At 38.9% G+C, this 25,761-nt stretch overlaps 6 protein-coding genes across 8 annotated transcripts; 4 read left to right on the top strand and 2 right to left on the bottom strand.

The window, feature by feature from the left end:
* Positions 1 to 54: 54 nt before the first annotated feature.
* LOC108595189 (protein PTCD3 homolog, mitochondrial) lies at positions 55 to 2,218 on the bottom strand. The gene is made up of 2 exons (XM_017980371.2): positions 1,789 to 2,218; positions 55 to 1,737 (listed from the first exon to the last, which is right to left on the bottom strand). The coding sequence occupies exons 1-2, from the start codon at positions 2,119 to 2,121 to the stop codon at positions 106 to 108; spliced, it is 1,965 nt and encodes a 654-aa protein (XP_017835860.1). The 5' UTR covers positions 2,122 to 2,218; the 3' UTR covers positions 55 to 105.
* Positions 2,219 to 2,426: 208 nt separating this feature from the next.
* Positions 2,427 to 3,472, top strand: LOC108595358 (glutathione S-transferase E14). Its single transcript, XM_017980582.1, has 4 exons — positions 2,427 to 2,645; positions 2,704 to 2,904; positions 2,956 to 3,078; positions 3,151 to 3,472. Exons 1-4 carry the CDS (start codon positions 2,502 to 2,504, stop codon positions 3,364 to 3,366), a joined length of 684 nt encoding a protein of 227 aa, XP_017836071.1. The 5' UTR covers positions 2,427 to 2,501; the 3' UTR covers positions 3,367 to 3,472.
* Positions 3,473 to 9,038: 5,566 nt separating this feature from the next.
* LOC108595378 (muscle-specific protein 20) lies at positions 9,039 to 10,110 on the top strand. The gene is made up of 3 exons (XM_017980605.2): positions 9,039 to 9,148; positions 9,270 to 9,602; positions 9,667 to 10,110. Exons 1-3 carry the CDS (start codon positions 9,119 to 9,121, stop codon positions 9,856 to 9,858), a joined length of 555 nt encoding a protein of 184 aa, XP_017836094.1. The 5' UTR covers positions 9,039 to 9,118; the 3' UTR covers positions 9,859 to 10,110.
* A 1,410-nt stretch (positions 10,111 to 11,520) lies between these two features.
* On the bottom strand, positions 11,521 to 13,801 carry LOC108595071 (CG4714). Its single transcript, XM_017980218.1, has 3 exons — positions 12,139 to 13,801; positions 11,990 to 12,086; positions 11,521 to 11,937 (listed from the first exon to the last, which is right to left on the bottom strand). The coding sequence occupies exons 1-3, from the start codon at positions 13,711 to 13,713 to the stop codon at positions 11,564 to 11,566; spliced, it is 2,046 nt and encodes a 681-aa protein (XP_017835707.1). The 5' UTR covers positions 13,714 to 13,801; the 3' UTR covers positions 11,521 to 11,563.
* A 2,597-nt stretch (positions 13,802 to 16,398) lies between these two features.
* On the top strand, positions 16,399 to 17,616 carry LOC108594715 (dentin sialophosphoprotein). The gene has a single exon (XM_017979854.1). The coding sequence runs from the start codon at positions 16,399 to 16,401 to the stop codon at positions 17,614 to 17,616; it is 1,218 nt and encodes a 405-aa protein (XP_017835343.1).
* A 1,755-nt stretch (positions 17,617 to 19,371) lies between these two features.
* On the top strand, positions 19,372 to 24,121 carry LOC108596758 (PDZ and LIM domain protein 7). Of its 3 annotated transcripts, none has more exons than XM_017982839.1 (6): positions 19,372 to 20,218; positions 21,992 to 22,143; positions 22,210 to 22,301; positions 22,944 to 23,602; positions 23,665 to 23,732; positions 23,800 to 24,121. In XM_017982839.1, the coding sequence occupies exons 1-6, from the start codon at positions 20,012 to 20,014 to the stop codon at positions 23,903 to 23,905; spliced, it is 1,284 nt and encodes a 427-aa protein (XP_017838328.1). In that variant the 5' UTR covers positions 19,372 to 20,011; the 3' UTR covers positions 23,906 to 24,121. The 3 variants fall into 3 exon arrangements, with proteins under 3 accessions (XP_017838328.1, XP_017838330.1, XP_017838329.1); XM_017982840.1 differs by lacking the exon at positions 19,372 to 20,218 and adding an exon at positions 21,822 to 21,929; XM_017982841.1 differs by lacking the exons at positions 22,944 to 23,602; positions 23,665 to 23,732; positions 23,800 to 24,121 and adding exons at positions 22,410 to 22,582; positions 22,662 to 22,899 and having other exon boundaries at positions 19,385 to 20,218.
* The last annotated feature ends 1,640 nt before the right edge of the window (positions 24,122 to 25,761 follow it).

Raw genomic sequence — 25,761 nt, 5'->3', positions numbered from 1 at the left:
GACTATAGTGCAGTACTTTCTTCATAAGAGTGGGAGGTAGGGAAAATTTTAACATTTATTGCATTTAGAAAACAAATTTCAAAACTTTTATAAAGCTCACATAAATTATTTATTTAAAAAACTATCTCCAACTAAAGACTTTAGTTTTGCCAAATGCACTTCGTTGAGCGTAAAGCCATCGTTGATGCGCTGCGCCAGCGTTGTTGTCTCCATGTTGTTGTCCACGGCATATTGCAGCGCTACCAATGCCTGACTGGGCGCTTTTTGTATCACAGCAGCGTCCACAAATTCCAATAAGGCGCTGTCCGCAGGCGTGCCAGGAATGCGATGCTGCTGCTTATCTATATAGGCTAGCACCTCTGTGGCTTTCTCAAAGCTGCTTTCGCAGCGTACCAAAAGCGTCAGTATGTCGCCTAGCATCTGGCCCGTAAAGTTGAGCTTTTTGTAACGCCTTGGCTCTTCGATGCTGCTGAACATGTCCAGAGCCACCTTGGCGCATTGCTCGGACAGCAGCTCATGCGCTGGTAGTTGCAGATTTGGTTTATTGTCGACCATAATGCGTAGCACTAGCAGTAGCAGACGCTCCTGATGGACGTGATCAAAGACCACCATGTCGGACCAAATGCGTGGCATTTGCTCAATAGCGCCATTGATTTCCAATGCGCGCAGTATTTCCTCCATTATGCCAGGCTCGGGTGTATAAATGTTGGGCACCAGCTGATCATAAGTGCGCATAAAGTCATCAATGGACTCTGTTTGGCAGAGCAAGGCGAGATAATTGCGATAGTAGACAGCTTCCTTAAAGGAGTCGCCAACCAAATCGTAGTTGTTGCCCGTGTGCAGCAGCTCGTTCACCTTTTTGGCCAACGCCTTGTCATGCAGATGATTGCGACACACATCCATGGCCGTGGCAAAGAAGTAGGTATCTTTGGGATGTTGTATCTTGAATTCCTTGCCGGCTATGTCATTGAGTATATCCACTATAACATGCGATACTGGTGCACGCTCGCGACAGAAGATGATAAGTAGGAAGTAGTAGCTGCCCAAACTAGGCGCAATGCCCAGCTGCTTGAACTCTGGTAGTACCTTGAGTGCTGCAGTGCGTGCCAATTTAAAGTTACCGAAAGTGCTGATGCACTCGAGCAGCGCATTCATGGTGCCCAAGTTTGGCTGCAGTTGCTGCTCGCACATTTGCTGCAACAGCTCCTGACACAGCTGCCAACGTTGCTCCGCTGTATTCTTAAGCAAGCTTACTATCTGTATAATGGCATTAAAGCTACCAGTGTCTAGTTGTAGACCTCGCTCGTTGGCCTCCTGCAGCAGCGCATAGGCACGTTCACATTGCAAATATTTGGCCATGCCGCGTATGAGGGCTGCATATGCTTCTGGCGTCTTAGGTTCAATGGCTCCGTACAATTTCTCGGCCAGATCGCCATCCTTCCAGGTCTTGGCACTGCGCTCGCGGCGACGACTGTTTTGCGTAAACCAGCGCTCTTCAATGTAATCCTCCGGCAACGGCTCCTGATTGTTGTAGAAACACACCATTTCCAGCAAACTTTGCTTAAGCTCGGCGCTCACTTCAATACCCTTAGTCTCCATTGTATTGTACACCAGCACCGCATCTGCCAGATCGCCTTGTGCTATCAGACGTTCTAGTGTGCCTGCATCCACCTCGGACTCCTCTGTGTATACCATGCGCGGCGCGAACTTTTCTATAGCCGGCTGTGCCTCTTGATGCTGCAATTTTTGACATTAAATTAAATATTCTTTTGCTAAACAGCTACCCACCATAAATAATTCGTGATGCTCTTCCTTTATCCAATTAGCTGCCTTTCGGCCTGCTTCCTTGGAGAGCGCAAAAGTTCTCTTGGCCATGTTAGACATTGGGATCAAAAATGGATCATCATGGTACTTGTAGTGCGGTGCGGTCGGATCACGCCCCACAGTGCCGGCCAGCGCTTGTAGAACATCTGTTGGCGAACGCTCTATGCGACTTGGAATTTCAATGTGCTCTTCTGCCGGCGCAGCGGTTGTGTAATTGCAGTGTGTACTGTTACCGCTTGCCAGCTGACGTCCAACATTCCTCCTTGGTAATAGCCTCAAGTGACGCGTTAGGTACATGTTTGGGTTATTTGCTTCGCAAAATCTGTTTACTTTTAGTTAAAATACGCAATTTTTCGTTTTTAATAATACCAATGTGTTTGTTGATTACACTTAGGGTTGTTGAAGCACAAAACGCATCGATTAATCGATATCAAACATATGTGACCAAACTGTGTGACCAAGTGCGCCTGATTGAAAAAAAAACCAGCTTGGCGCTAACACAGATATTTGAATTTACGTATATTCTACTACTTATGTATGCAGCTGTCTTTGTTTTTTTTATCAGCAAATTACATGCTTATATGCATGTACATTACGTTTGGCAGATCAGTTGCTGATGTGTTTTGCCTCTGATCGCTTGTTTACCTGCTTTCCAACTACCTGCGTTTTGTTTCATCATGTCAAAGCCGATCTTGTACTACGATGATCGCAGCCCACCAGTGCGCAGCTGTCTTATGCTAATAAAGATGCTTAACATAGATGTGGAGTTGCGTTTTGTTGATTTATTCAAAGGCGCTCAATTTCAGCAAGACTTCTTAAAGGTAAACTATGCTAATCTATTCAGCCCAAGACCAAGTTAAGTTATTCTCTTCCATTTAGTTAAATCCGCAGCACAGCGTGCCAACATTGGTGCATGGGGAGCTGGTGCTGACTGACAGTCATGTGATATTGATACACTTGGTGGAGCAATTTGATGCGGATGGCACACTGTGGCCTCGGGACTACCAAGCACGCATGAAGGTGCTTAATCGCCTGTTCTTTGAGTGCTCCATGCTCTTTCGCCGTGACAGTGATTTAATGGTACTTGTACTTGGCGTTAATTAAAAGCTCTGCTCATGCTAATACTTGCAGTCGGAAATCGTGCGCAAGCAGTATGCCAATGTCGATGTGAGCTACCACAAGCGCAAACTAACAGAGGCGTATGGTATGCTGGAGCAGTATCTGGCGGAGCAGGCATATATGGCTGGCCAACAGGTAGAAAAGAAAACCGCAACATTTTTGCACTTACTTATTGTCAGCATCTTGTAATTGAGTTTAGTATTACAGCTGACGCTTGCCGATTTATCTATTGTGACCACACTGAGTACAGTGAATCTCATATTTCCCGTGGCGTTGGAGCCGCACAGCTGGCCGCATTTGGAGCGCTGGCTTACCACAATGCAGCAACTGGATGCCTATGATGTGAATCGTATTGGTCTCAAAAAGCTGCAACAGATTGTGTCCGAGCTGGGGCAGTTCAAATTTCCACTTGATGCGGAGTAAATACAAATTGCGGCATAATCGGGGATGCAAATCGCCCAAAGGCTAAAGCAGGTTTGAGTTAAAAAGTATTAAATAAATCAATCACATAATAAATGGAAATGGTTGAAGGGCTAAGCGCCAATAGTTTGCACAGCTGCTTGGGGGTAGATCCGGTTTGCAGCCTTGATTCCAATGCTGTTTGTGAAAGGAGCGCTAATGATATTTTCTGTTTTTGTGTATTTTCGCGACTTCATTAGCACTTAACCCGAAACATCCACTTGAACGCGTGTTTGTTTGCACTTCAAAATGCTTGTCAAATATTTGCCGGACCCGCTGGACGACAGCATGTCAGGCCTAACGAGCATATAAAGTGGGCATATTTGAGTAGGGTAATGCCACGCCTAAAACGCGTTAATTGCACGCATGCCACGCTCATTACCAACTTCGTTAAAGTTTTGGCTATCTGTTTTTTATCAGAGTTCAGGTGGCATTGCAACTTACAACTGACACACGTATTGTTCTTTTTGTTTGTCGCGTAAATCTTGGACTCGCACGCAGAAGCAAACTTGCGCTCAGCTGCAAGTTTTTCAATTTAACAAGCGTCTAGCTCAACATTTATCTGCGGCAGCATGACTGCGCTTCTTCGGGATACCATGACGTTTTAGCTTTGCTTCAACCAGCTGTGACAGCCACATCCGCTTGGAATGCTATACAAATTGCATGAGCACATATTAGTTTACAAAGTTTTTTGTTGTTGTTTATTTTTGGGGATAAGCTGACAATGCAAGGAAATATATTCATGGTAAATTAGACACAAATAATGAAAATTGAATAGAATTTAGCAAACATAAATAACACTAGACATTAAATTCAGAACTTTTTCTATTTAAAAGTTACTCAAGAAAAATTTAATTTTGCTCGCATAAAAAAATTTTGATCAACATTGTTGCTTATTAGTTCTTATGCTATTGCTATTCTAATAATAAAAGTTAAAGCCTTTTCAATTATCTTTAATTGAATTTACATTTAAACATTGCGGCACAAAAAGAACTTGATGAAATTAAAAAAAAGGACAGTGCCGTTCAGAATTTATTTAAAAGTCATATTCGTGTGTTCAATGACATATCATATAATATCTTACAGCATATAATTTTCATTATTAAATGCGATTTCCAGTTCATTCATCAAGTTTTTCATACAATCTGTAGAGTAAGAAATTGTTGGCGTTATAAATTTATATGGAATATTCTGCGTTTGATATTATTTGCATTTTGTCGTTGAAGTTGATTAAAAGCCATACTGCCGCCAACTGACTGAATTTTTTTATTGCCTGCATGAGACACAGAGCCACTGACCATGATGCAATTTGCGTTGACCATAAAGCAGACGAATGGATTGACTTGAAATTGTTTTTAAGCCAGTGTGTGCGTTTCATGAAATTAAATAAATTGAAATTTTTATGGTTCAGCAGATTGTTGCTTACCTGCGAGCCTTTGATGCAACAGTTTAGTAATTTTAATTACTTTGTAAGCGTAATTAATCATTAAGTAGGCAGCGAGGTGAGTAAATAGAATTGCGCCAAATTTACGCTGTGCATAAATGTTATTAGCAGAACAATGTCTAAGCAAAGCGCCTAAAAGCACGCTACGCTTTTGAAAGCGTGCTATAATTAAGCACATAATGGCTGCAAATTAGCATGGCTGTTAAAAATTTGTAGGTGTATGTGTGTGTGTGTGTGTGTGCGGGCGGGTATTCGCAATCAAGTTAGCTGACAACTGACAATGAGCGCTTCACTCAAGTTGAGCTCGAACAAAAACAAAAAAGAATTAACTATATATATTTCGTAAATTGATTTAGGTAAGACATTTAGCTTTGAAGTTGTGAAAGAGACATTTTTTTTCTGTAAGATGTCGAACCCATTTGGCTAGCCGAAAATCGCATTATGCGCTGCCATTAAGTCGTCCAGCTGCTGCTGTTTGGCTTTAAAGTGTTAACCAGAAAATTCAATTAGGCGGCAGAAGCAACGATGCGTGCTTTAACTTGAAATATTGTAAAACTTTCGCATTTGCTAAGACAGGCGATTCGCATACTTAAGGCACATTCTGTTGATTTCATTTGGGTCAATATAAGTTTGTTGGCCAAAAAAAGAGATTTGAGTCGTTGCTTATTGATAGAAATTCAGTCGCAGCTGAATTATTGATTGAATGAACGCACAAGTATGCTTGCAATTTGCTTTGCCACAGCTTTTCCTTTTTTTTTTGCTTTCAATTATGAGTAGTTTTGCTGGGGCTCACAAGGCGTATGCGTGTTTTATGAGTTTCAACCTTTTTGTTGTGGTTTGCCATCTCTTAGTGTAATGCTAAATAAATAAAAACTTTGTAGCTTGATTAACAAAGTTTCAAATATTAGTATTTACTTAACATAGTTTGTTTATTAAGTTGTCAAATTTAATTTAAATGCCTAAGCATTGCTAGCTACAGCTACAGACGTCAAGCATATCTCATTTATTTATAGCAAACAATTCCCTCTTGTGTATGGCCTAGCGTTTATGTTTATGGTCCACACGGCGTATGCTGTATGCGATGTTCTTATTTTTATAGCCATATGACGACATTGACGCGTGATTTTTTCCAATTAAATGTTTAAGCAGCCAGTTAACAATAAAAAAAATATATTTTTTTAAATTTATTTTTAGCCACAACTGTATGCCGTGCTTATGCTCAGCTTTATAAGTTAATGTTGGCTGTTTTGTTTGTCCAGAAAACTAATGAAGCGCAACTTTATTCGTCTGCTTGACTTGATTCAGTTGCCGCAACAAAACTCAAAACAATAGCCACAAGTGGAAACGGGCAACAAAAAATAATGCGCGTAATAAGCCAGAACACTTAGGCCAACAATGGGTCTAAGCCAATTTAGTAGTTTTGTTTACTTTTGCTCATTTTTTTTTGGGCAGAAGGGACCTTTTCTGTTTATTTGTTTTTTGTTGCTGTATTATGGCTCTTGATTTATGTGAAAATAATCCAAGCTGAAGTGCTAGGCTTATTAGGGCCTGCTAAGCTTATTTCTGCGGCTTGAATACTACAAGTGCCAGTTGATGGAAAGTGGGTGCTTCAATAGGTCAAGATGTTGCTGGTTACATTTTGTCCATGAGCGAATTTCGTTTATTCCTTTTTTTTATAGTCTTTTTAGCTTTTCACCTAAACTTTACAATGAATTAGTAATTTGAAAGTTCTATAAGTCTTAATGTTAATACGGCTAGCAAGCTTAGTTCAAATTGATTAACAAGTTGAACTCGATGGATCAATGCTTGTTCTGTCTTTCTCTATTTTTTAACTAAAAAATACTATCAAATAATATAATATATTTTCGTTGTGCTGGTTAATAGAGAATATAATAAATACTATTATTTGACAAACTCCTACATTAGTAAGTCCATTAGTCGCATACTTAATTCCAGTTTTGGGTTAACTTTGCTATTTGCCTTTTTTCTACTTAACGTAAATTCGAACGCATTAGAAGCTCTTAAATGTATTGAAGCATATGTTGCTATTTAGAATAATAAATAGGCTTACTCAAATGTCAATTACATTTTTTAATGGCCATTTGCAACGACTCATTGCACAGCATACTAATAATTAAGCTTATTAATCATATTTGTGTGTGCATGCGTGTGTGTGTACTTGCAATTATTATACTTAATGTAATTTTAATCACGAAAAATTGTTGCGCACAGCTGCAGGGCAAACATTTAATTTGTGCGCAGAGGCTTGCGGCAAATTTAATTCACTTAAAATAAAATGTCAGAGTGGAGTGCAAATTTTTTTGTTAATTAAAAAATGCTTGCCCCAAGGCCTCGGACTCGGAGACTGACCAAATGCCCTACAAAACAGTAACGCCTTTAAAAATAAACCAACACGCCATCTGGCGAGAATGTGCGAAGAACAACAACAACACCACAACGCACAATTGGCCCCCAATGTCCGCACTTAAGTGGCACGCCGCCTGGAAAATCTTCAAGGCGCTGACGTAGCGAAACTATTTTTGGACTTTCTTTGCCTTTTCCACCTGTTAAAAGTGCTGGCACATAAATAGAAATGTCTGAACGACGCAGCGTGTTATCGAAATCGTATCCGCTCTAGCGGCAATCGATACGCGCAGACAAACAACAAGGTCATAGTTTATGCTTTCAAATCATTTATCTTGTTTTCTGTTTATTAGCTAGGGTTAGCCTAAATAACTGTAAAGCTATATAACCGCATGAAAATCCAGTTTAACATTAATTTAACTGCTTTTGTAAGTGTATACACAATTCGTTTTAACATTGCATCAATCGTACAACTTGTTTTTTGTGCTCTGCTTTTGTTGTTTATATGAATAAAATATTACATTTATTTGGAGCACGAACTTTGTTTGTCTCGACATTGTCAATGCTACAATGTCTTTGCCACACATACAAATATATTACAAATATATGTTAGGTGCTGCTTTGCTTGTTATGCTCCAGCTTGTTTCTTAAATTCTTTTGGTCTGTTTGCCAAAGACATTTTTTCGATACAAGAAAAACACATAAATTTAATTAATTGCCTTCAGTTAGTACATTAAATGGGCTTTAACCTTGTGTCGTAAGAGAAACTTTGTATAAAGTAATAAATTATATAAAAATGTAAATAATTGCGATAATGCACAATTTAATAGCAGTGCCCTGTAAGTTATTAACCAAGCCATATAAACCAATTGTATCTTATTTAAAGTTGGTTTGGTTTTTGTAGTAATATCCTCGTGCAACATGAATTATCGTAATAAACAGTGAATATATTCAAGCTTTTTAAAAAAATCATTTTGTGTAATATATTTCTGTTACCGTCGGTTGTTCATAGTCGACATTAAATAAAAAATTAATGCCAACATAACTGAAATATAACTTTTTAAACTTTAACTTTGTGCTAAAAACTTTATAAAACTAAATTCAGCGAAAACATTGAGTTATTTTTTTGTTTAAACTGTATGCTGTCTATATTCTTTGCGCATGTTTTGTTTAAACTTAAGCAATTAATGTTGCAAAGTTTTCAGCAGCTTGCTAGCTATGAGCTGGCTAACAAGTGAAATAGAATTTTAATTAAAAATAAATTGTGCACTTTGATTTGCATTTGCAATCAATTTCAATTTGAGGCAGCGCAGCCTTTTCGTTCTGATCTCATTGCAAACAACTCGGTGCCACTTATAAACATGATACAATGCATTCCAATACGAATACGAATTGGAATGGAAATTACGCGCAATATTTACAGTTAAAGAAATAACAATAATTTGCGAAAAAATTGCAGCACAACAACAGCTGCCGAATTCCGAATAATATTCAGCCAAAGAGCAGCGAAATTATTGTAAAAATTACTGAAAGGCGCATACGTTGTGTGCGTGTCTGTGTTAGTTGGAATGATTAAAATTGGTTTTTGGCGAATTGTGTATGGTTGTGGGGTCTAAAATTAAAACGTAAGACTCATTGCAAGGTAGCCGTCAGCGCTGCTCAAAGTCAGAACGCTGAGAACGCCCACGTATGCTACAGTGGCCACAAAATCTCATATAGCGACGACCACTCCGAATTCGGAAATATGTTTTTGGAAATTTCTTGAACAGTTGGCAGTGTATGTGTGTGCTCATCTCTGACTCGTGGCGCTTTAAAAGCCGCATACGCACCGTGGTCGGTCATCAGTGTAGCTCTCGCTAGCTTTTGGTGAATATCGCATCTGCCAACTACTCCACAAAATAATCAAACATGTCTCTTCAACGTGCTGTTCTCGCCAAGGTGAATTAAATGTGCAAAATAAATATAAAAAATTGAAAAAAAATTATATACAAGTTCAATAGTGTTGTTTATCTGTGTGACTGTTTGTTAATTGAATTGTTTGTTTAATTTTTGGCTGCAGATTGCCGGCAAGCGCAATCCCGAGATGGACAAGGAGGCCCAGGAATGGATTGAGTCGATTCTTGGTGAGAAATTCCCCGCTGGTCAGCAGTACGATGATGTGCTTAAGGACGGCCAAGTGCTCTGCAATCTGATGAACAAACTAGCCCCCAACTCTGTGGCCAAGGTCAACTCATCGGGCGGCCAGTTCAAGTTCATGGAGAACATCAACAACTTCCAGAAGGCCATGAAGGAGTACGGCGTGCCAGACATTGATGTCTTCCAGACCGTCGACTTGTACGAGAAGAAGGATATCGCCAACGTGACCAACACCATCTTCGCCTTGGGCCGTGCTGTAAGTATTGCATTCAAAACTCGCAACAGTCCAAGTTTCTAATTGCAATTTTGTCTTGGTTTAGTGCTACAAGCATGCCGACTTCAAGGGTCCCTTCCTGGGCCCCAAGCCCGCTGATGAGTGCAAGCGCGACTTCAGCGAGGAGCAGCTGAAGGCTGGCCAGACCATCGTTGGCCTGCAGGCTGGTTCCAACAAGGGCGCCACACAGGCTGGACAGAACATTGGCGCTGGCCGCAAGATCTTGCTCGGCAAGTAAGCGTGTTGTGTTGAAAAGAGAAAACCCAAGTGCTATGTAATTGTTAAGCCTACAGCAAGCAAAACATTAAACTGAAAACAAAACTATTCCTCACAAAAACAAACACACACCTACAAAAACACCCACACACAAGCACACATGCAGTTAAAATGCAAGGCTTCCAAAAATCAATACCAAAGAAAAGTAGTGCCTTATATTAAGTATACGCCTAAGTTTATTTATATAAAATAAAGATGTTATGAAGAGAAGTAAGTGTGAAACGCGTTAGTCTTCTTTATGGCGATGCTCTTCCAGCAGTGCTCAACCGATTTAAATCAGATTTATCTGCCATTATTTCTGCAGCTATAAAGTTTTTCCCATTTGCACGTGTGTGTGTGTGTGTGTGCCTGTGTTTGTAGTTGCGACTGTGTGAATTTTATTTATTTGTCTGTGAATCTATTTATGTGCTTTAACTGCTGTACATATAGACATGTGTGTATATGCATGAAAGTCAGCTAAATATGGCGGACATATATGTAGCACATAAACACTCGCTGCTTACTAAGCGCATATAAGTAAAAAAAATTCCATTTAATTCGGTTGAGGTCATGGAAATTTTATTTTCATCTATCTGCAGCTTATATAGTATAAGGGCCTCAATTAATTTGACATAAGGAAAGCATTTTACATGTTCATAACGCTCACGATCTTTATATTAATTTTGTATTCTTTTTTGTTTTTTGGCAAGGCAAGCCATAAAATTACGTCTATAGACTCTATCGTGCAGGTGTGATAAATAAGTTTTCAAAATTGTTTGCCACATGCCGCAGACAGCGCACGAAATTTTCACGCCCACTCTTTGATTTCCACAGCTGCATCTCTGTCTAAATGTTGTTTTTAGTTCTCGGCGTGATTTATGCATTATCATAATTATTTTCGTTTCACTTTGTTGCAAATGGGCATTTGTTTTTGCTAATCGTATACAAAAGATTGCATAAAATTATCCATAAATTCGGCAATAAATTGAATATAATTTTGATTTCTATTACAGCGCACTTTGAATTTAATTTACAAAAATAAATTTACATTTTTGTTTACATGACTATTAGAAAATTCCTAAAAGCAAAATGTTTTAAATAGTCACTCTGAGTAATTGTGTTAAAATATGGAAAAGTGTGCCAAGCAATATTTTTGTTTTTGTTTATGCGCCACAATTGTTTACAATAATTCCAACGCGCATACAAGTGTATATATATTTTTTAGAAATTCTTATAAAATAACAACGCAATTTTTAGAAAATAAGCCTTAAAAAGATTCTACGGTTTGGGCATTTCCCCTAGAGAATTTCTAGAAAATACGTTGCTGCCATTTTATTAATTTTTAGCAAAAGCTTTTGTTTTTATTAAATACACACCTTGGCATTAATTTTTTATGTGCTGCCGCTGCATATAAAAGAAGCCAAAACATCTACATTAAAAAGCATCAAACTTGACAATGAAAATGTGCGAATATTTTATGTTTATGCATTAAAAGATTTTCATATTATAGTATATATCAATGGCATGTATATTTGATAAATAGGAAAACATATTTTAGCGAATACATATTTTGTCAGTTGCTCGTTTCGAACAGATTAATTTATGCTAATGAGCAACAGCAAAAAAAAAACAAGCAGTGCTTTTTGTTATATTGCGTTTATTTATTGTTAGTTAGTTAGTTATCTGTTTTAAGTACAGCGTGTTTCCAGCTCTGTGATGCGCATTTTGACGCGCTTACAATTCTCGCGCAGTTCGCGTAGTTTCAGTTGCTTGGCCTCCACCTTTGCAACGGTGACGTCATAGTCATGCATTAGCGCTGGCATGGAGAGCAGTCCGCCCTGGAAGGAGAGATCAGAGTGCTGCTTGCGCATACGTCCGCGATTCAATTTAGCCTGATATAAGCTCTCACGTAGATTACGTTGTATAGTGCGCTGTTGACGTAGCTTGAACTTGTTGTGATCCAGTTTCTTGACTAGGGAGAGCGCCTTCTCGCGATTGTGTTGAGTGAGATGCAGCTCGGTGTGGTAATTGTAACGCAGTTTCTTTAGATCGTTGTTGCGCTCTGCAAAAAAAAAGTTTATATAAATAGGATAAGTTTAAATAGTTTGGTTTACCTTCAATTTTTTTATCCAAGGCTACCACTTGATTCTGTATGGCTATAAAGTCATCTATGCAGAGATCCTCATTGATTTGTTCCAATTTTTTGATTTTCTATAATACAAACAAAGTTAATGCTGGATTAAATCAACTGTTTGCTACTTACATCTGTAATTCGGGCTAGCGTATGCTTTCTGGTTATAAGAAACAGACGCGTATCGCTGATTTCATTGCGCTTTAGATTCATGCGCTTGAGCTCCATTTCCACTAAGCGCCGCAAGTGATCCGAATTATTGACCACCAAGGTGCGCATTATAGTCTCCTCCAAGTGCTCTTCGGAGTGAAAGGCAATGTTCTGCACATACTGCAGATCCATGAGCACGCTGGACATTAGATAGGCATTCTTCTTCTTAGCCTCCGCAGCAAGCTTCATGTTGTGATCCACCAGCACAAGCGCCTGTTTATATCTGGTGTGCTCCACTTCGCTTGCAGTCCGCTCCATCTTGGAAAACACTCTAAAGTTCTTGGCACGCTTGTAATAATCGCCCATTTTGCTATTTAGGTATTGATTGATTTCCTTCTCAAAGTATAATCTATCGCGCATATCGATCATTTTATCCAACAGTTTTTCATTGTTCAATTTGGCTTTGAGCGCCGTGTCCGCATGCACGTTCTCAGCTTCGGTTACAACGTTGTTGAATAGCTCAAATAGAAAATCAATGGTGATCTGCAGGACTTCACGCTTCTGTCGCATAGCCTCAATCTCTCCTTCATCCACTACTATCGAACTGGGCTTGATGAAACTCTGCTGAAAGTGCACAAAGACTTCCATCGCATCAGCGGTCTCTGTCGGTTGCACAAAGCTTTGTATGCCGGGCAGCAGATCAAGCTCGGCCAGCTTATCGCTATCGTCACTTGAGCTTGAGCTTTCGGTCGACTCGGCGGGTTTTTCCTGTTCCTCTTCTACCGGCAGCTCCTCCTCATCCTCGTCTAACGGCTGTCCTGTTAGCCTATCCACAAATTTGCCCTCATCTCTAGTTGGGTCTACCTCCGTAGCTCGCTTCTGTTTTCGGCTTTTACGCACGACTGGCTGCACTATTGAAACATCCTCGGATATGTCCGATAGTGATGGTACATCAAAAAAGTTTAAGAAATCTGCCTTAGCTTTGACTGTGTCCGCTCCCTGTGGTGGCGCAAGCAAGTCTTCGTCCTCATCTTCATCCTCATTATCAGAGTGTAGATTCAGCAGCGCATCCAATGCCTGCTCAGAGATATCTGACTTGGCGGAGGCAGAAGATGAGGTCGAAGATGAGGTCGCAGATGTGTACTCAGTTTGTAAAGTTGTGAGCCCATCATCGCCTTCTTCTTCTTCTTCTTGCTCCTCGTCAGCTTTGTATGGAACGTAACTGGTTATTATCTCTTCTACGGAATCTCCAGTTTTGAAGCGCATATCACGTTGCGCCTTCAAGCGCTCTCTACGCTCAGCTTTTCTTTGTTCTTCAGTTTTCTCGCCATCCTCTTCGTTGTCAGTCTGATCTTCTGTTTTCGCTTTGGCTGCACCTTCTGGTTGCTGTTCTTCTCCTTCTGCTGCCTCTGACTGCTCCGGTTCAGCATCTGTGGCCTCTCCTTCCTCAGCAGCGGCTTCAGTTGGCGCTTCGGTTGCTACCTCCGCCGCCGCCTCTACAGCAATCTCCAAAACGGTCTCTGCTGCATCTGTTGGCTTTTCAGTGTCGCCCTCCATGGTGTAATTATGTTAAGTATAATATGTAATTATAGATGTATTTGTTATGTAGGGTGTACCTGCTTTCTTGATATGGAATTGAATTGTGTATAAACTCAATAAAATTTTAAGTAAAACTAACATTTTAAACTAAGACAAGTTTCTGTGCGATTTTCAATTACAAATTTGTTGCATATGCTTAGGCGCAAAAGTAAATTTCTAAATAGATTTGCAGCATAGATAGCGGACACCTTGGATAAAAATTATTCACACTTAATTGTTCATAATTAGTGAATGCCTAAAAGCGTGCTACAATTGCTGTAATAGCTTTAATGAAATATAATTATCGATAGCTGCTTGTTATCAAACAAAAATAATTTGCATATTTCAGCTTATTAATTGACTTTGAACGCTTGTCATTTATCTTTATCGACACTAGTTTCAATTTTCCTCTCAGCCCTACAATGAAATATTTACAAAAATTTAAAACACACTTCGAGCTTTCGCCTTCGTTTTCTCTGATTGATGGCTTGGCACACTTTTGACATTGATTAATATTTAATAAATGTGACAAAAATGTCCAAAGAAAATTCAGCAAAAGCAAATATTTTGTTAGGACATCAGGTGCCAAGTTGCTTTGCATAAAACGCTGCAGTCCAAACTCCAAATCTAACATAATTTGCATAGTAATCATTTTATATAGCAATGCACTGCAGTCCACTTAAAAGCTAAATCGATATGTATATTACTTTGACAAGCCTGCTGATTTATGGCCCATACACAAATTTGGTTGCGCCGGCTGCAAATAAAAATATTTATTTTATGAAATATATAAAAATAAGTATACGTTAAAACTTCGAGGGTGCGAGTACATAAAACAAGACGCATAAATTGTGAATTCACTTAAATTATGCATGCAGCTTTTGTTACATTTCGTTTGATTTTTGGCACTTGGCTTTTTGATGTTGCCAACTTGTTTTAGCAGGCACAACCAGTACGGCTGGGAATCAAATCCAATCAAACCCAATCCCAATCCCAATCCGCTTTGTTAAAGCCTTAAAGCCGCTTGGCTTTAATCGGCTTGTTAAAGCTGTTAAATATTGGCTTTCAATTTCGCAAATTTAAACAAATTAGTTGCTGTCAAGTTTGTATTTTATCAATAGCAATGCCCAAGTGTCAGATAAATACTAAAGCATAAATATTTTATAAGTAGCTTAAAGATACACTTCAGCATGCCGCTCACGTTTAAGTCTTAGCTTGCGGTGCAAAGCTCTTTAGCATAGTGAATCCTTTTGCTTTTGTTCTTGGCTATTTTATTTATCGTTGTTGGCGCCGTTCTGGATTAAGTGGCCAGCCAGCAGCCAAAAGTTCTTTGCTCGCACTTCAGAGGAATGCCAATCAATGTTATTCATACGTGTACAGTGGTCAAACAATGATTCAGCTCATCACGTTTTATGTGACGATATTATAATTTATAATGCAGCAGCAAGCCAATTGACGCCACTTATAGAAGATATTTGCATATAATGCATACTATATATGCATGTATGTAGTTAAATATGAAAATGCAAAGACGTATAGTCGCTGTCATAAGTTTGTTTACTATATATACAATTTCATATAGCTTTGTCTGTTTGGATACATTAAATTTGTTATGCATTTTGCGTTTTACCATAAAAGCAGCGAAATTATCTCTTTAATAAATGAATATAAGAGTTTAGTGAATTATATATTTATGAACATTTTTATATATTAAATAAAAAGTACTAAAGAGAACGTTTTAAAATCTTTAACAGATTTAATATTAATATTTTAAGATTTTATTTAATTGTGGAAACCGGTTGAAATTAGAAAGCTTATGATAAATATTATAGAAATATGTTTTAGAACTTTAATTTTAAGAGCAGCACTTTCAATTTATTAATTGTATAAATAGCTTTTATACATTTCTTTTAACAAAATAAATAATTGAATAAATAATCAGTATGCGAAGCTAATAGTATTTCTTCTTCCATACATTGTAATTAATTTTATAGTAAATTACTAGTTCAATCATTAATATTTTTAAAAATTATCAAAGCGTATTAGCTACGTTTGTCTGAGCTCAAGCTTAAGCTGTCGCGACGCGTCGATAATCACAAATTGCGCGTTCTTTTCAGTTGATCTTTGCTGATCTCGCGCTATCAGTAGTTGGGTAGACAAACATATAAGTCTGTGTACATATTATGGAGCAACAGCTCAATTTGTATTTGTTATGCAAGTCAAGTTTGCATCAGTTTGTGTGTGTTTGTGTTCATTTTTATTTTTTTTGCACGCAGACAGTGCAATGTGTACAGCAGCCAATCCGTCATATTGCGCATTCCGCATGAGCATGCAATCAGGGCTTTGGAGCAGGGCATCGGACAGCGGGCGTAATCTCGATATGTATTGCGCCTAAGCGAGCAATGATTGCAGCTTGATTTGTTGCATTTAATTAGTTGCAAAGCTGCTGTTTTGTTTACAAATAGAAAGCGGAGAAGCGTTTCGCAGAATTAAAAACAAAAAACGAGCACAAAAAAAAAGAAAACGAGTGATAATAATAATCTGCCTGGCTGGGTTCATAAGAAACCGTTGACGGCTCCGCCAGTCAGTTTCTAAACACAAGTCAAAGCGTGAGGTACGCCCCAAAAACAAAAATATTAAAAAAGAGCAGCAAACGCGAATAAAATGCAATTAGCGTTGTTGGCATTAGTAGCGTCGGCGCTGCTGTTTAGCGCTATCAGCGCACAGCCTGTGAAGCGTGAAGCTTCGCCGGATTCGCACAGTTCGTCGGAGGAGCATAAGGAGCATAAGCTACAGCATAACAAGCCTGATAACTCTGATGAGTCATCCGAAGAGAAGCACAAGCAGCACAAGCGCTCCATGGCGCCTGCGACAGACATGGCCCATTTTCATTTCTTTGAGGAAGATGATGGCTTTCCTGAAAACAACAGCGCAGAACCAGTAAGACGCTCCATTGCCAAGGACTCGAGCAGTTCATCGGAAGAGCATAAGGATAAGGCGAATGAGAACAAATCTGACAGCTCTGCTGATTCGTCCGAAGAGAAGCACAAGCAGCGTAAACGCCGCGCTGCTGGCAAGGACTCGAGCAGCTCATCGGAGGAGCATAAGGATAAGGACCAGCAGAACAAGTCTGACAGCTCTGATGATTCATCCGAAGAGAAGCACAAGCAGCGTAAACGCCGCGCAGCTGGCAAGGACTCGAGCAGTTCATCGGAAGAACATAAGGATAAGGACCAGCAGAACAAGTCTGACAGCTCTGATGATTCATCCGAAGAGAAGCACAAGCATCGTAAACGTCGCGCAGCTGGCAAGGACTCGAGCGGCTCATCGGAGGAGCATAAGGATAAGGCACAGGAGAACAAGTCTGACAGCTCTGCTGATTCATCCGAAGAGAAGCATAAGCATCGTACACGCCGCGCCGATGGCCAGGATTCCAGAGGATCATCTGAGGAGCAGCCGGGCAAGCATAAGCATAAGCACCATGGCAGCTCTGGGGAGTCCTCCGAGGAGAAGCACAAGCCTGCGCGCAAGACACGCTCAGCTGGAAACAACAATTCTAGTGACTCTAGCAATAGCTCCAAGAGCAGCAACAGCAGCTCATCCTCTGAGGAGCATCAAGACGTTGAAGTGCCGCATCGACGCAAGCGCGAAGTGCCCAACAGTATGCTGTTGACAAACTCAATGGAGCTGCTGCAAAGTCCTGATGAAAGCACAGCTGACATCAATGTCAATGCTGAGCCCGAGGCGGAGGCGGAGGCGGATATTGCGGCTGAAGCAACGCCAGCGCAGAGCGATAGCAATGAGGACTATGCTCAGGGCTGTGAGGTGCATGATGCGGACTTCAAGGAGGCCCTAAACGAAATCAACTATGTGGACAACTAGTAACTAAGCATAGCATAACACAAATAAATCAAAAATAGTAAATAAAGACAAAATCCATAAATCCCTTTCTCTCTCCGTTTGCTTTGCCTGTCCGTCAGCAAAGTGTGTGTTGTTGAACTGGCGCACACAGTTTTGCTGTCTCTTTCTCTCTCTCTCTCTTTCTCTCTCTCTGTGTGCCTAACTCTAGCTGTTAATGTCATCTGCATTTTGCACTCGATTTCGCCTAGAGGCAAAAGTTTTCCACAAACTTTAAGACCTTAGATCTGCTCTAACAACCTTTGTCTATCAGCTGTCAGCAAAGAAAACAAACAAACGCAAAAAAGTTGCGCGCAGGCAACTGTTTGATACACTTTGACTACATATACATATTATTACATAATAGCTTATTGCAAAATTTTGTAATATTTTCCAAGGTTATTTATCCAAATGGCAAAAACTAAAAGCGAATTGCTGCGGAAATAGAAATATCTGTTGCCTCAATCAACTCAGTTTGTCTTGCTAATAAAGAATATATATATTTATTAAAGGCTCTGCCACCGCTTTATTCTCAGCCTTGTTTTACCCTTTGTCATTCCTTATATAAATCTCAAAGTGTATACAAATCCAAGGCAGCAGCTTGCTTGCGGTGTCTGTTGACATCAATAGACCTTTACATAAATAAGTTTCAAGTTATAGTTACAATGTATGAAATGCTTCAGGCTGTCAATTCAATTTCTAGCAAACATGACGAGCTTAATAAATATTTATTTATATAAACGTGTTTATAATTGGGTTAGAAAATTACAAACAAAATATATATTTTCAATACACTTTGACATTTTTGTTTTACATAGGTAATGGAGATTAAAGCTGTGAAGATGTATCTCGCTTAAACAATTTAAGTAAGCATTGATTGTTATATAATAGCATCGATTACAAACTGTCAGGTCTAATATCTAAAAAATTCGATTGATGGTTCATTTCATGATTAATACTAATGACTAATGTAGGCAAGATTTAAGTTTTCATTTTTTAATTGCAGCGATAACGCGATGCTAGTCAAAGTGTATTAAAAAGTTGCCTACGTCAGACTTTACTGCGCTCTTGTTGTTTTCAATTAGGCCACCAATTAAATTTAAACATTATATTATTTTCGTAGAATGCGATTTTCTTATCAAGCGTCAATTAATTACTAAAAATATGGTAATTTTCCTGGAATCTTGTAACCTTTTCAACATGAGAACATGAGATAAGCGTTGCTTATTAAACAAAAAATTCATGAGTCATTTAAAACACAATATATATATTTTATTAGCTAAACAATATGTTAGGCAATAATATAAAAGTAATGTAACTGCAAACTAATTGAATTTAAAGCGAAGAGCTAAAATCAGCAATTTGCAGCTGGCGCTAGAATTTTGTTATGGACCTATCCCAAGCGATAAAAATAAGACTGCTTAAAAAAGTAATGGATTATAAATAGCTTAAAGAATATAGTTTGTGCTTAAAAAAAAGTTTGGAGAGTAGCTTAAGTTTCAAAAGTGCTGTTTATGTATAATAATATATGTTTACTTTCAGTACCATTTCAACAACAAATATATAAAAATAATGTAATGTTTTAATTTAAAAATAAATTGCTGCAGCCAATATACCCGATCTTTATCAGCTGAGTTCTTGGGTATGGCCATAATAATGGTCGCCAAAAGCAGTGTGGCGGCTATAAAAAACGCGAATGCAACACAAAAGCAAACTTCTTGAAATTATTTTAGTTTCAGTTGCCCGAGTCGTGTGCAAACGTGTGGAAGCCTCAAGAAAAATTGTGGAAAAGGCATAACTTGTGCAGCAAAAGAAGCTTTGTGCACTTTAAATAACATTAATAAATAACTTAAGCGTTTCAACAGACTGCAAAGTTCAAGCACTTTAATTGATTTGAAACTTATATGCAGCTAAATAAAATCTATAATTATTGGATTGTGCAATTGCATGCGTGTGATTATATAAGCAATAGTTAAATTTTTTAATAAGTTGCCAGCTATTTTTTGTGCCAAGTCATAGTCAATGTTTGCCGGCAAATGAAAGCATAAAGCGAATCAAGCAGATTTGTGAATTTGCTTGGGTTTAGTTTGTCTATTTGGTCGCTGAATTTTGACAGCCAAACGCAAATCCCATTGCAAATGCAAAAGAAATAAGAGCACAAAGCAAAAGCTGAAGCAGAAGCAAAACTTTTTTTTACAAAAGCCAAAGAAAAACAACGAGAAGAGCAGCGAACTTGCGCAAGAGCGGCAACATTTATAAATAAAACTCAGGCAGCCAAGCAAAATAAAAAAGAGCAACAGAGAAACATAAACAAACAACAAAAAAGGCAGATTCAGCAAAAACAGCAACAGCAACAACAATAACAACAACAACAGCAATCATGCCACAAGCTGTGGGCATACAATGGTCGATGCCAGAGACAAAGAAAAAGGCGCCCATCATTAAGGTGTCCTGCGGCATTGGCGATACAGATGGCTTTCCCGCCTTCGATGTCGAATCGGATGCCTACGATACCAAGGATGATACCAAATGGGGTTTTCTGATAACCGGTGGCGCCGAATTTCACATGCCTTTAACCGTCTTTCAGGTGAGTTCATTCATACGCCCTGTTAGCTATGCATAAGTCCTGAGAACGAACACAACTGCCAGACCTACTGCTGCTGCTGCTGCTGCTGTGGTGTGGCAAGCAATATTCTTTTTGTTATTATCTCGGCCGTCTGGCGCGTGCGACAGCTGCAGCGTCATATTTTGGCACAGCATAGAAATCGTGTTGTTTTTTTTTACGAATTATGCCGCTATGCTATGACGAAATGAATATTTTACTTTATTTTGTTTTTATCTCTGGTATTATTTTTGTTCATGTGGCGTATGCGCAACAATTGCTAACACAGCAATAGTGTGCAGTCTCTAGAGAGAGAGAGAGAGAGCGAGCGACAATTGGACGCTCAGCTTGCTACAAGGGAATGTACAATATTTGGGTTAGCACTGTGTGCTTTTAGTTCGAGCATTCGTCTCAGTATTGCTTTCAATTTTGACGTTTGTTTTTCAGTTTAGAAGCAGAAATATAAATTGCCAGTCTGCCTGTTTTTATGAGTGCACTACTCAAAGCATAGACGACACTCGGGGGCTTGTTATTTTGCTTTTGCTAAGTAATGAAAATGTTTGATGCAATTCAAACTGCACTTAATTAGAAATTTAAATCAAAAGCAGAATCGGACTTTATACGAAAGTTTATTTTGATGAATATTCTAAATAAAATCTAATTTCATAATTATTCTGAATTAAAATGTATAAAAACTTTAAATTGTAGAATTTTATTTGGGCGTTTCTTGGCTTATTATTGTGAATTAATTTTTATTGTTTATATATATAAATATAAAATTTTTATTTATTATGTATAACACATTTTTGGTTTTGTTTGATATAATAATAAATAACTAATAAATTTTATTAATTTTAAACTTGTATGGTATAAAATACAAAGTAAATATTTTTATTTAATTATATGTATTTTAGGCTTATTTCTAATATTATATTTTATTTGTACAGTAATTGGCATTAATATTATTAATTTAAAATGTAGAAATTTTAGGTACTTTATATTTGACTTTAAATTTAATACATTTATTATACATTTATTAAATTTATCAAATTAATATAATACATTTATTAAATTAAATTATTTAAATTTAAAATTATACATAAGTAACATTATTAAACTGAATATTCTTTTTTATGACTACTTTACTATTTCACATTGCTTTCTTTTATAGACATATAATCTAATATTAATTGCAATTTTTAGCATTGCGATAATTTATTTTAAAAATGAAAATAATTATCTTAAATAAGTAGAACTATTTCTTTCTTGAACTGCATCACATTGCTTTCAATTTATTAAATATTTTAAATCTCCTTTTGTAGCTCGTTTAACTCATCCAAAGTTTCTTCTTCAACTAAGTAGTTTTAAACTTTAATTTGTTTGAAATTAATTGATTAGTGCCATCAATATAAATTTAGTTTAGTTGGTTGCAACCAGCAGACATTGATAAATTGTGAGCAGGGCGCATAGTTTTTAAAATATATACGAGCGCAAGTCAAAGTATCTTTATTGTGTTTTCAGAGCAAACTTTTAGCCACAGCACACACTGCCAAGTGTAGCTGTCAGTCATATAAATATATATACCATACTTATGTGTATATTTGTACGCTATATGTAGCTGAGCTAACTAAACTGAACTGAAGTACGCAACATATGCGATCAATTGCGCATTGACTTTGGGCACGTACAGTTGACTGTTGGTGAAAGAGTGAAAGTGCAAGTGGAAGAGTGAAAGCTAAACGCACAGTTTAATTGCAGGTTACACCTGATGGTCTGGCAGACAAGTCGGGCGTACGTCTGGGCGACATAATACTCGAGATAAACGAAGAGGACGCCTCGCAGCTGACGCTGGTCCAGGCACACGAGCGAATCAACGCAACGCCCAAGAAGGTGCAGTTTCTCATGCGCAAGTAGGTTAACCCAGTTTGGGTCAGCAACTGGGCCAACATACTGACTGCTTTACGTAATCTTTGCAGCATGGAGGAGGACGATCCCATGGGCATGTACGAGGCGGGCGAGGAGAAGTCCATTGTAATGCGTGTGCCCAAGCCAATGCCGCCGCCTAAGGGTAAGCGCAGCGCTTAAATTTTAAAGCATCAGCATGTTGAGTTGGCATGTGGCATGCGCTTATCTAAATGTAATCCTACTCACTTGGCTGGTTTGTATCTTTTTGTAGACTTCACCCCAACCCCATTGCTTGGCTCGCGTTGTTGGCATCCGATCATGTGGCAAGAGCCGCCCGAGCCGCCCAAGCCCAAGAAAAAGAAAACCAAAACCCAAATCGATGATGAGGGCAACGAGGTGGTCATTGAATTGAGCGAGGACGAGTCCTCAGACGATGAAGAACAGGTGACAATGCCAACAATGCACACAGCACAAGCAACACTAATCTATTATCCTTATCCTCCACACAACCTTAACGCCATAGGAGCTGCCACATCATCGCATTATACGGAACATACGTCGCTTCTTTACGGAGGTGGGCGACAACCAAGAGCTGCGCAGCAGCACTCTAGAGAACATGCTGCTGGCCTTGCCCACCGCCTCCAAGTCACTCAAAGAGTGATGACTCCAAATTCAATTGAAAACTAACCAAAGTTATTGCTTGCTTACTCTTTATATATACATATGTGTGTCGTGAAATAAAAAACAAACAGAGAACAGCATTTGCTAAATATTTCTACGAGTTTTGTTGTTTGTCTTTTCGAAGGTCGCGTGCAGGCGAGCGCCATTGAGCTGCGTCTTATCGAAATGCAGCGCAAATTGTCCGCCATAGCGGAAATACCAAAGATCTTGTGCTCCACGCTGGCGACAGTTTCCCAAAGCTTTGGCACAGTGGAACGCAAATGTTCCTATGACGAAGATGCGCTGGACTATGAGCTGACAGAGCAGAGCGACAGCGAGAGTGACAGCGATAGTGAGCGACAGCTTAAGGATATAACGCCCGAATCGGATTACGCATCGGAAGCCAATTATGCGACAAATGAGCAGAGCGAACTGACAGACAATGAGGCGAGCGAAGCTGACAGCGACATTGAATCGACGACACCCAAGGCAGTCTACTACATGAAGCTGCCGGCAGCGGCGTCAAATCAAGCGCATTCAGCTCACACAAGCAGCGATGACAGCGATTTCTTAAGCACCACTTATACCTGGAATTTGCGCAGCACCCCCAAGCAGCAGCAGCAGCAGCAGCAACAACAAAGGCCAGTTGAAGCCCAGCAGCTGTGTGATTTGACACTGCCAACAGACATATCAAAGGTGCGCGCTGCAACGCCCACGCCCACGCCCACACCCACGCCCACGCCCACAATAACAAAGCCTCTAGATACAACAGAGGTTACAGCCAGCCCGGTGCAGACACAAAAGGTAAAAAGCAATCAATGCCGCTGTTGCCGCCAACATCATTAACACATTCTAAGCATTTGCAGCTCGTTTTCAAGCTGGATAACCTGGAGCGCGCCTGGCCCTGGGCAGACCGCGAGAAAATCATTTACAAGTAAGCGTCAGCTTATGCCAATTTAATTTCTCCCTTACGCTCACATGCATTTGCTTTTCGCTGGCAGGCAATCAACTTGTCATTTGGTGCCACGCAAGCCGCTGGGACTTGTGAGCCAGCGCATTCAGTCGCTGGCCAAGCACGAGCAGCCGGGCAAGGACAAAGCGCAATAGAAGACACACTCGCTCACCCAGTTGAGCACACTCCTTTTTTTATTTTTTACATATTTTGCACTTAAGCAGCACTGCCAACTTTTAATTGGTTTCATTATGCAAATGTGTCAACCGCAATACGGAGCGTATGCGCAACTCTCGTCTTTACACACACACACACATATGTACTTCAGCTACAGCTTTAAGCCAGCCCAGTTCCAGTTCCAGTTCCAGTTGTATTTAATTAAAAATGCCAGCAAAGTCATTTGCAATTGAATCAAAATTGTTTGCAAATTTTGTGCGCACTTGTTAAAATAAATTTTTAAATATTGTTAGCTCTTTAACACAACATTAAACTTTCAGCTTTTGTTTGCCTAAACATTTAATTTGTAAATGACTTTTAAAATTCTCATATATATATGTAGACCCGGTACAAAAAAATGCACAAAGAGTCTTATAATTTAGTCTAATGGGATTTGTGCGCAACAGGCAAAGCAGAGGCGTGGCACATCCTATAAATTATAAAACTTTACTTTAAGGTCTAATTTTGATATATGCTGCTCTTTAAGAATATAAACTTGTCTGTAAGCAGCTGCTAAAATTCCCAAAGTGCTGTTCAAACTTTAAAGTTATCAAAGATTTGGGGTTCGTGGCTTAATTCCCAGTCACGCTAAATACTGAACCAATTTAATTTAATTTTTTTATACTTTACTTGAATATTAATTCCATATGCATTAAAAAAGTTATTTTCTGCGTCAACATGTGGATATAAGAAGTTCCTAGACTAATAAGCAAAATGATTAGATGAGAAAGGCGCGTGCTCTATCTTTTAATTTTTACTAACATATTCTATATGTAATTTAATTGAATTTATCTTATGTATTAGTTCTACTAATGTCGGCTGCGCCCAACTGTTCGGCATTGCATAATTCAAGTGCATCAAGTGCAGTCCTGAGCTGTGCTCTTCTACACTTTGTTGTTGTTGTTGCGGCAGCTGGTGAATGACTGTGCGTTTGCAAAAGGCTCTTAACTTGGGCCAAAGGTGTCCAGTTCAGTTCAGTGCTTGAGTGCTTGAGTCTGAGTCGCTTTTGTGAAGTGCTGCACACACTCAATGGAATAAAAACTGGAATTTTCTTTTTTAACACACGCTTACGAGCTTGTCATGCACTTAACTTCCACACACACACACACACTCTCAGACATAGACAGAGAAGCCGACATGCATTGCTGCTGGCTTTGATGAGTAAAGTTTTTGCTTGATGTGCGCACATGTCGTATGCGTTTTGTGCAATAAGCTGCTAGATTTGATGAGCTTTAGCAAAGTCTGGCGCCAACACAGGCGTCTATATGCAAAAATATTAGTTATAAATGCTTTGCCAACACATTCATTAGCGGCACTTAAATGCCGCGTGGCCATGGCGCCACTAAGGGCAACATGGCCAACAAATAAATAACATGTCAATTCAGTGAGTGTTTGCGTTGGCAACTGTTGCTGGCTGTAAACAAAGGCTCAAGAGTTTATTGTTGATAACAGTAACAGAAATAAAAACACGCTTTTGTTTATTTAATACACACATATACATACATATATATTTAATATTGTTTGTGTTTTGCAATGTTTTTCATATTTAAAGCATTTGTTGAAATAGTTTGTTAAAAGCTTAGCCACACAATTAAACATTTATAAACAACAACGATATTTGATATCCACATAAATTCTTACACGTTTTAAATAGTAGTTGGTTTTATATAAATAGATTATACATGCAGTTACAGTTACAGTTAAAGTTTAGGTGTAGTTTATTTTGCAGTTGAGGTACTTTGCGTAATAATTTTGTGTTACCCGCTTAAGTAGGCTACAGTTTTTGTTTGCTGAT

The sequence above is a fragment of the Drosophila busckii genome, chromosome 2R (assembly GCF_011750605.1).
Source record: "Drosophila busckii strain San Diego stock center, stock number 13000-0081.31 chromosome 2R, ASM1175060v1, whole genome shotgun sequence".
NCBI lineage: Eukaryota > Metazoa > Arthropoda > Insecta > Diptera > Drosophilidae > Drosophila > Drosophila busckii.
The sequence above is the reverse complement of the archived record's forward strand: the minus strand, read 5'-3'. Positions and strand labels throughout refer to the sequence as shown.

What these genes read in the sequence shown, in the direction of transcription:
- LOC108596758 (XM_017982839.1), top strand. Translation starts at nt 20,012, where the DNA reads ATGCCACAAGCTGTGGGCATACAATGGTCGATGCCAGAGACAAAGAAA. An exon ending in GCCCGGTGCAGACACAAAAG is followed by an intron (nt 23,603 to 23,664) that starts GTAAAAAGCAAT and finishes AAGCATTTGCAG; the next exon opens with CTCGTTTTCAAGCTGGATAA. An exon ending in CGCGAGAAAATCATTTACAA is followed by an intron (nt 23,733 to 23,799) that starts GTAAGCGTCAGC and finishes TTTCGCTGGCAG; the next exon opens with GCAATCAACTTGTCATTTGG.
- LOC108595358 (XM_017980582.1), top strand. Translation starts at nt 2,502, where the DNA reads ATGTCAAAGCCGATCTTGTACTACGATGATCGCAGCCCACCAGTGCGC. An exon ending in TTCAGCAAGACTTCTTAAAG is followed by an intron (nt 2,646 to 2,703) that starts GTAAACTATGCT and finishes TCTTCCATTTAG; the next exon opens with TTAAATCCGCAGCACAGCGT. An exon ending in GCCGTGACAGTGATTTAATG is followed by an intron (nt 2,905 to 2,955) that starts GTACTTGTACTT and finishes TAATACTTGCAG; the next exon opens with TCGGAAATCGTGCGCAAGCA.
- LOC108594715 (XM_017979854.1), top strand. Translation starts at nt 16,399, where the DNA reads ATGCAATTAGCGTTGTTGGCATTAGTAGCGTCGGCGCTGCTGTTTAGC.
- LOC108595378 (XM_017980605.2), top strand. Translation starts at nt 9,119, where the DNA reads ATGTCTCTTCAACGTGCTGTTCTCGCCAAG. An exon ending in AACGTGCTGTTCTCGCCAAG is followed by an intron (nt 9,149 to 9,269) that starts GTGAATTAAATG and finishes TTTTGGCTGCAG; the next exon opens with ATTGCCGGCAAGCGCAATCC. An exon ending in TCTTCGCCTTGGGCCGTGCT is followed by an intron (nt 9,603 to 9,666) that starts GTAAGTATTGCA and finishes GTCTTGGTTTAG; the next exon opens with TGCTACAAGCATGCCGACTT.
- LOC108595071 (XM_017980218.1), bottom strand. Translation starts at nt 13,713, where the DNA reads ATGGAGGGCGACACTGAAAAGCCAACAGATGCAGCAGAGACCGTTTTG. An exon ending in CGCTAGCCCGAATTACAGAT is followed by an intron (nt 12,087 to 12,138) that starts GTAAGTAGCAAA and finishes TTTGTATTATAG; the next exon opens with AAAATCAAAAAATTGGAACA. An exon ending in CTTGGATAAAAAAATTGAAG is followed by an intron (nt 11,938 to 11,989) that starts GTAAACCAAACT and finishes TTTTTTTTGCAG; the next exon opens with AGCGCAACAACGATCTAAAG.
- LOC108595189 (XM_017980371.2), bottom strand. Translation starts at nt 2,121, where the DNA reads ATGTACCTAACGCGTCACTTGAGGCTATTACCAAGGAGGAATGTTGGA. An exon ending in AGCATCACGAATTATTTATG is followed by an intron (nt 1,738 to 1,788) that starts GTGGGTAGCTGT and finishes CAAAAATTGCAG; the next exon opens with CATCAAGAGGCACAGCCGGC.